This window comes from Vulpes lagopus, chromosome 21, assembly GCF_018345385.1.
Source record: "Vulpes lagopus strain Blue_001 chromosome 21, ASM1834538v1, whole genome shotgun sequence".
NCBI classification, from domain to species: domain Eukaryota; kingdom Metazoa; phylum Chordata; class Mammalia; order Carnivora; family Canidae; genus Vulpes; species Vulpes lagopus.
Window position 1 is genome coordinate 43,455,904 of NC_054844.1, and position 8,691 is coordinate 43,464,594.

The 8,691-nt window shown below is 61.5% G+C and overlaps 1 protein-coding gene across 1 annotated transcript; it reads right to left on the minus strand.

The window, feature by feature from the left end:
* Nucleotides 1-407: 407 nt before the first annotated feature.
* On the minus strand, nucleotides 408-7,998 carry KRT78 (keratin 78). The gene is made up of 9 exons (XM_041736491.1): nucleotides 7,630-7,998; nucleotides 6,734-6,948; nucleotides 5,648-5,708; nucleotides 5,099-5,194; nucleotides 4,140-4,304; nucleotides 3,675-3,800; nucleotides 1,104-1,324; nucleotides 841-875; nucleotides 408-766 (listed from the first exon to the last, which is right to left on the minus strand). Exons 1-9 carry the CDS (start codon nucleotides 7,996-7,998, stop codon nucleotides 501-503), a joined length of 1,554 nt encoding a protein of 517 aa, XP_041592425.1. The 3' UTR covers nucleotides 408-500.
* Nucleotides 7,999-8,691: the final 693 nt, after the last annotated feature.

The following is an 8,691-nucleotide window of genomic DNA, read 5'->3' on the forward strand; positions in this document are numbered from 1 at the left end:
GGTTTGCAATTCGATGAAATTTGTGGGAGGGAAAGAGTGGGAGAGGGGAGGGAGAAAGGAAGACCCCTTCAGGGAGAAATGGGTGCTGCTTCATTTCATAAGAGAGAAGTCCAGAGGGAGGGAAGAGGACCAGGGTGGTGGCCCTTGGTTCCAGCCCCCAGGCTCTGGTCATTGGGCCTCAGGCCCCTCCTCTCCCCACAAAGGACAATACTTGGCTGGCCGAGCCCACCAGGGCTGGAGGACAGGGCGCCGTGGACCTGGGGCCTGGGGCGGACAGCAGGCCAGTGAGACGCAAATCGTACGCAGAGCAAGGCCAGCCTGGGCACACAGCAGGAATAGCCAGCAGGCACGACTTTATTGGCTTCTGCGAGCGCCCCGTGGGCTGGCTCCGCTGTGGGTGACGCGCACGGAGCTGGCCATGCAGGGAGGTGGGTGGTGGAGGGGGGCGCAGGGCTGAGGGGGCTCGGGAAGGCATGAGGAGCAAGTGGCTGCGAGGTCACTCAGTATGTGACAGACGTCTTCAGACTTGACTCCACCGTCTTCTTCAGGATGGTGCGGCAGCTGGAGCCGGAGCCGGAGCCGGAGCCGGACACAGAGCAGGAGGCCAAAACAGGGCCCTGCCCGGAGCCCAGGGTGATGGTGGAGCCTCCAGTCACGACGCTGGAGCAGCTGGACCCGAAGCTGCCTTTCTCGCCTCCGAGGCCACAAGAGCCCCCCAGGCCACTGTCAGCGCCTCCAGACAGGACGGTGCTGCCTCCACCCACGGCTGCCAAGAAATGCACCAGAGTCACAGCAGGGTCCTCCCCAGGGGACCACTCTCCCCAGCTCCCCGATACTCACAGACGATGACCTGGCTGCTGCACCTCCCAGACATCCTGGGGGAGAAAGGAGAAGAGGACAAAATGCTCAGAAAGGCTGCGGAGAATAGGTCCCCAGGTGCTTCTTAGCCTCTCAGCAGATCAAATCCCCAGTCCTGATTGTCAATCCCTCCCAGCAGGGTGGGTGGGGGCACTAGGGAATCTCAGAATGTCCCTCGGTGAGGAGGCCACGCTGGTGGCTGTCCTTCCTCCTCTCCCACCTCTCCCGTGTGCCCAGGCCCCCACCTGCACTCCTCGCCCTCCAGCAGCCTGCGGTAGGCGGCGATCTCCACGTCCAAGGCCAGCTTCGTGCTCATGAGCTCCTGGTACTCCTGCAGGAGCCGGGCCAGGTCCTGCTTGGCGGCTCTCAGGGCGGCCTCCAGCTCGGCCAGTTTGGTCTGAGCGTCCTTGAGGGCCAGCTCCCCGCGCTGCTCAGCATCGGTGATGGTGGCCTGCAGGTTGGCATTCTGGGGCGGGGGGAGGGTGTAGAAACAAAGGGGAGAGTGGTTGCAAGCCCGGTACAGCCTCCCAAGGAATCTACTGTGGCTAGACCACAATCTCATGAGCTCAAAATTATCCACGGCCCCCCCTGCCCCGTTCCTCTCGCTCTGACAGAAAGCATTGCCTCTTCTGCTTCCTTAACTCTCACAGTGGGTTGAATAGTGTCCCCAAAAATGTCATGTCCACCTAGAACTTCAGACTGTGATCTTATTTGGAAATAGGGTCTTTGCAGGCGTGATTAGCTAAGGATCTCAAGATGATATCATACTATGTGTAGAATGAGCCCTAACCCCGATGAGTGGTGTCCCTAGAAAAAGATGACAGGTCACAGAGACAGACACGGGGGGATGACGCCACGTGACAACGGAAGCAGGGATGGAGCGATGCAGCCATAAGACGAGGAATGGCAAGGATGCCCGGGACCACCGGAGGCCGGGAAAGGGGAAGGAAGGACGCCCCCACCCAGCTCCTTCAGAGGGGCTGCACCTGCCAACACCCGATTTCGTGCTTCTAGCCTCCAGAAGTGAGGGGATACGCGGTCCAGTGCCTCAAGCCTCTAAGTTTGTGGCACTTTGTTAGGAAACGCACCCCTTGGCACCTTACTCGAGGGACTCCACCTCTGCCCGGGCACTTACTGGTCTTCCTGTCCGTCCCGCTGCGTGGAGCGTTACCTACAAGTGTCCTCCTAAGGGCACTTGATTGCTCTAGGACAGCCCCACTTCTAATACTTTGTCCTCTTATCAAACCACATCAAGCCACGTGCCTCAGTTGTTGGTTGGAGGAGCACGCTCTCGCTCTCCGTACTCACCTTTCTGATCTGATAGAAAACTCCCCAAAGGAGAGCAACATCCCCAGCTAACGGGCCACCCCGCTGACTCGGCCTCGGGATCAGGAAAGAAGGCATCCCCTGGGGGCTCTCCCTCCTATTCCCATTCCAGCCTCGTTATCCTACTCTGTACATGAGCACCTGTTGATGGGAAGCATCGTCTCTATTCTACGGATAAAGAAACTGAGAGTCAGAGAAGCTGTGAGTGGCACAGCTGGGTCCCTAACCTGGGACAGGTGCCAGCTGGCCCCCCGCTTCCAGCCCTGGGGGCTGCACAGGGTCTGGCACAGGGGAGTCCAGTCCGTACATTTGTGCAGGAAAAGGAGGAGTAGGGGGGGCTGTGCTCCCAGAGGGATTCTCGCAGGAGAGGCAGCTTGCAGTGTGGCGAGCGGTTCCAGATGTGGGGACGCGGTCGGCCTCCTAAGTGCTGCCTGCCGGGCCGAGACTGCCCGCTCACAATCACCTGGGTGAGCTGAGCTCAGCAAGTGGGTTTCTCAGCTCCCCCCTTAGAGACCCAGGCCCTTAGCCTGAGAGGGACCCAGGAATCTGCATTTTAATAGACATCCCAGAGAATTCCAAAGCAAGGAATTCAAAGGTAGGGGCCCAAACACCGTGGCAGCAAATTGAATAATAGGCCCTGGGCACCTTCATCTCGGTCCCGTGTCACATTCCCAAGGAGGCCAGGTGGGGCTGGGTGGAGACTGAGTCCGGGCTTCCAATGACCTGAGCTCCAAGGGCTTCCCGGGAGGGCCCCGCTTGGGAATGCAGAGGCCGTGCACACCCCGGGGGTCAAGCCGAACTGCATGGGGAAACCGCCTGACTCTGTAGTCTCAGCTCTCAACCCTCTGCTGATCCCAAAATCGATTCTTTGGGTTTGGGGAAAGGGAGTGCAAAGAGACTTGAAAGCGTGAAGGGTCTGGAAGCCTCGACATCCAGGAGTGAGGGCTCCAGGACTAGCAAGAAACCGCGTCTCCGCCCTTGCCATCCTCTCCCCTCCGCCGCTCCCCTCTCGTCGCATGCCAGGCCCCAGAGGCATCACCTCCAACCCGCACAAAGATCTGCCTAAGGAGGGCTCACTCCCAGCCCCAGCGCCACTGCCCATCACGCCTGTGCCCTTGGGTCCTGGCTCTCACCCTCCCCACCACGGGACCCAGAAAGTCAGCCCCCGGCCCTAGAGTCACCACTGCGCTTGAGGAGTAAGAGTCAAAAGAAAGTGGAAGGATCGGCCCTCTCCCCGAGGAGCCAAAAGCAAGGTGCACCCCAGGCCATGGAAGGCAGCGTGAGCAGCGCCCCCTGGAGTTGTTCAATGCAGTTGTCCTCGGCTGGAATCCGCAGGAGGGAGGCCAAGTTCCTCCAAAACGGGGCCTCAGGTGCTCTCCCCCCAAAGTACCCAGAGCTCCAGCCGGTTATCAAACCTGCACACACACCTGGCGGGGACCCTGGCACAAAGGTAGCCCAAGGGAGGGCCTGGGGAGCTCTGGGAGCCTCACCTGCGTCCTGAGGTTCTCGATCTGACCCTGCAGCCTCTGACTCGCCTCCTGCAGCTGGGAGATCCGGACTCTGGTTCCCTTCATGCTGTCCCCGTGAAGCCGGGCAGACGCCTGAAGCTCCTGGTACTGAGAGGGACACGGGTGACACCACTGGTTGACAGGACCCTCACCTTTGACCCCAAGACCGTGAGAAACACCATGTCCCCCCGTTCTGTGCCTCTCACGTCCTCACTTGGATCTCGGCTTAAACGCTGAAGCCAGGACAGGGCGGGATGAGCTTGCGGGAGTCGGGCTGCTCTTGTCCCCGCCGCCCCCCCGGAGGTGGAGGTGGCCGTGCCCACCCGGCCCCGGAGCCCAGGGCAGGTTATCAGACCTGCCCCAAGGGGGCCGCAGTGGACGAGCACCCGGGGCCCGGGCAGCGAGACCCAGGCTTTGCCCGCCCAGGCCGCCTCGGGGCTCCCGCACCTGCGTCCGGTACAGCGCCTCGGCCTCGGCTTTGCTGCTCCGGGCGATCTCCTCGTAGCGGGCGCCGACCTCCGCGATGATGTCGCCCAAGTCCAAGCCTCGGTTATTGTCCATGGACAGCACCACGGACGTGTCGCCGGCCTGGGTCTGGAGCTGGCCCAGCTCCTGCAGGGACGATTGCGTCAGCGTCCAGCTGCCCCCGCTCCCTCTCCCCTGGGGCCCCGGGGCCGGGGCGGTGGGCGCGATGCCCGGCCTCATGCCCCCCTGGATCCATCGGGGGCAGCCCTCAGTCCGCTGGGCGGTCGAGCAGGCCCGGCCCCCTGCTTCTCCTCACCTGAAGACGAGGCTTGTGGGAGGTGGTGCCTAATGGCCCTTGCAGCTTGGACGTTAAAGGTAAACGTCCTGCGAGCCCCAGACCACCTGGTCCCCGCCACTCCTCTGACCCCCTACCGCACCCCACCCCGTCCTCCTCCCGCTCTGATCCCCGAGGCCGCCTCACTTCCACAAAGATACCAGCGCACGACGAGGGGCTTCCCTCTGCCCGGAATCTCCGACTCCACCTGCCCGGTTCACTGCTCGCCTCCTTCCAATCTTTACGCAAACTTTATTTCCTAATGAAGCCCCCTCTGACCACCCCATGCGAAGCTGCCACCTGCCCTACCCCCTGTGACATTCCCAAGCCCCCCGGCCCTGTTCTGACTTCTCCCGTTTGCCGTCACATCCATCGCCCTCTCAATGCCACACAGTCTACTCGGGCTATTGCTCGGGCTGGTGTGTCCCGCCGTCTCCCGGCAGAAAGCGTCGTGAGTTCTGTCGGGGTCGCTAGCGCAGCCCTTTGCCCAGCAAGTTCGCGACGTTTGTTTGTCAAATGACTGAGTGACGGCTCCAGGTCGCACTAACCGGCCTTCGCCTCCAGGCCACCCCCCCCCAGCACCACCCTGCCCCTGGCGGACCCTCACTTCTTCATAGAGTCGCCTCAAGAAGCGCAGGTACTCCCGCAGAGACTGCAGCTTGCCTTCCAGCTCCATCTTGCTCAGGAAAACCCCATCCACATCCTGGGGACAGGGACACAGAAGCCATGGACTCCCACTCCCGCTCTGGTTCCCGAGTTCTGCTCTCCCACTTCCCAGTACTCACCCACGGCCACCCCGGGGACCCATTCCTTCCCCCTCCAGCCCCCTCTCACCCTGCTCTCCCTTTTCCCTGACCCTGGCACACACCGCCTTCAGGAGGCCTTCCCCGAGGACTCCCCACCGGTCCTGCGTCCTCCACTCCCTCCCCACCTTCTCCCACAGTGACACCCAGAGCTCATCACATGGTCCTTCCATCAGATCTTCCGGGGCGCCTGTGTCCACACCGGTGTCCCATCCCCCTGGAGCCCCCCGAAGGCAGTGCACTATCACATGCTGCGTTAGGATCTCCCACTCCCCCTGCTGTCCCAGCCCAGGACTCTGCTTTGTGCATGGTGGGTGCTCAGGATCCCAGGGAAGCCCCTGACCCCCCCTCACCTTTTTGAGGACCACAAAGTCATTCTCAGCCGTGGCGTGCTTGTGGGCCTCCTCCTCATACCTGTCAGGTAAGCACAGAAGGCCGCTGCCCGGGGTGGCGAGATCGGAGCCCATGCCTCTCCTCCGAGCACGACCTCCATGAAACGGCCCCCCCGGCCATTAGATGCTCCCAACGGACACATAAGCTGCCCTCGCCTCTGCCTTTCCTATCAGGAAGTCATCGTTGCGTCCTGGCTCTGCCCGTCTTCACTCCACCAACCACGTGAGACCACTCTCCGTCGCATCCATACGGCACATCCCAACACCTTTCCTCACTTGCTGCTCACAGCCATCAGGTGATGAAGCGGGCGTTTGGCTTTTGTCAGAGCAATCACATGGCTTGCCCAAGTCATCGATAGGTGGCCCAAGCAGATCTAAAACCAGGTCTCCTGGCCCCAATCCTGAACTCTTCCCAGGAGCCACTCCACCTCCCACGCTGTCCTCCCAATGGCCCTGGGAGGTAAGAAGGGCAGTGGCATGTTCCCACCTTCCAGATAGGGAGCTGATAGGCGGAGCTGAAAGGCCACACAGCTCCCCCTTGCTCACAGGCGCCAAACCCAAGCCTCCTGTTAACCCAGGGCTCTCTCCACACCACCGGGTGACCTAGGTGGGGAACCCAAAAACAGCCCAGCTGTGAATCATGCCACAAGCCCGGGGACGGTCCCACTGAATGGGTTCCCTTCCACAACACCGGGACCAGAGAACCTCTGAGTCACTTTGGCCCACAGCCTGCTCAACAGGAATTTATCGAGGAAAAACCCACTGAGGCATTGTTAAAATAGGCCCCTCCCGGCCCTGACCCGAAGCAAGGCCCTCACAGCTGGGTCTGTTGGAACCGAGGCTCTCCAGACCTGGGCATCAGGGACTGTGGGGCCTCCTTACCTGCAACAGGTGGAGCACCCTGAGAATCAGAGGGAAGGGGATGCACAGAGGAGCCACTCACGTGTGTCTGGGAGCTCAGCATGTGGGAGACCCGCCAACTGACAGTCCTGATCCAAACCCTCCCAGGCCCCACTCGGGCCCCAAGGGGCACTGGGATTTGCCTACTTGGCCTTATACTCCTCCTCCTGGTCCTGGCAAGACTTCAACTCGGCATCCACAGCTCTTCGCTCACTCTGGAGCTGGTCCAGTTGCCGCCTGAGCTGAGCCACGTAGCCCTCAAAGAAGGTCTCCAGGTCCGGGGGGCTGTCCCTCACCCCCTGCTGCTGCAGCAGCTGCCACTTGGTCTCCAAGATCTTGTTCTGCTGCTCCAGGAAGCGCACCTGCAGCCCGAGCGGAGGCTCCCTGAGGCTGCCGTGGGACCCCTGGCCACAGGCTCTGGCAAGTAAAGCCTCAGGGGCTCCTCCGGTGAGCCCACCTTTCCCCTACCTCCCAACCCAGCCTGGGCAGGGGCAGCCTCAGGCCCTCCCAGGAGGCTCTGAGCATATCAAAATGATCAGAATGGCTAACAGGGGAGGGTCTCCCTGCTGCCGAACGACCGTCCTCCACTCCTGAGCCCCTAGCATAGAACAGCAGGGCCTCAGCATCATCAGAGAGACTGCAGTGAGACCACAGGAAGGACCTCTTGGCTGCAGAAGTGATTAGGAAAGTGGTAGCAGGGGCGCCTGGGTGGCTCAGCGGTCCAGCACCTGCCTTTGGCTCAGGGCGTGATCCCAGAGTTCTGCGATCGACTCCGGCATCAGGCTCCCCACACGGAGCCTGCTTCTCCCTCTGCCTGGGTCTCTGCCTCTCTCTGTCTCCCATGAGAGGAAGGAAGAAGGAAAGAAGGAAGGAAGGAAGGAAGGAAGGAAGGAAGGAAGGAAGGAAGGAAGGAAGGAAGGAAGGAAGAAGGAAGGAAGGAAGGAAGGAAAATGGTAGCTGAGCAGACTTCTCCATTCCCAAATCCAACGAGAACATTCCTCCAAGGGAGGCAGAGACAGGGGCTTTGCCAAGTTGACCCTCACCTTGTCGATGAAGGAAGCAAACTGGTCATTGAGGCTCCGGATCTCTTGGGTCTCCTGAGTCCTCACCACCTGGAACTGGGGGTCGATCCCAATATTCAACGGGCTCAGCAGAGCAGTGTTGATGGTCACTTCCTGGATGCCCCCGGGAGGGCACAGGGGAAGGCCAGGCCCACCTTGGGCTCCCACAGACTGCACCCCTGGCCTTCCCCCTGACCCCCAAGCCCCCCCTCGGGAGCCTCCCCTGCTCCCCCTGAAGGAAGTGCAGCTCCGGCTGCTGAAGCGGCCCCCGCGGCCCCACGAGCGCGAGCGAGCGCAGCAGGCTGAGCGGGCGCTGAAGCCCCTCGGGGCCCGGGCTGAGGGGACGGACATGCTGGAGACAAGGCCACACAGTGCAGACAGTGCAGACGACAGAGGATCATCCGGGTGTGTGAGTTCCTGCCCCGAGGCCCCAGCACGAGACTTTTATCCCCTCCTGGACCTGGGCTGGGCCTCGGGGAGCAGGATGCTCTCGGCCTGACTGTGTCTGTCACTGGCAGGTGACCTAGTCCGACACACCTGGAAGACAGAGGCCAGGGGAGAGGAGGCCCAGATGCTGCCCTCGGAGCCCCCAGGCCGCGGGAGAGCTGGGCACGGCCCGGAAGCAAGGAAGCAGCCCAGACCGGACTCCAAGGCCAGGACGGTCGCTGGGGGCACCCAAGGAAGGCTTCCCAGGGAAGCAGATGGGGGGATGGGGAAGAAGGGGGGGTCCAGATGGGGAGTCTGAGTGCCTGGAGACACAGGACTGAGGAGTGTGGAGCTTCTCAAGGGGACTCTACCTTAAGGAAGGCACTTGGCAGTACTAGGAGAAGCTACGAGGCTAGTGGAGGTGTTATTGTCCTCGTTGGCTAAAAGACACCCCAGGATTTGGAAATGAAACAGAAAAACAGGGTGTCCAAGTGCCTTCTCTTGCGCAACCCAGCAATCATCCACAAGGCACCACCCCGCTCAAACCAGGCCTCTGCATCCAGGATCTGGGCGAGTGGTGCATTTCCAAGCCCAGCCTACGTCCCTGCTCCCTCCCCA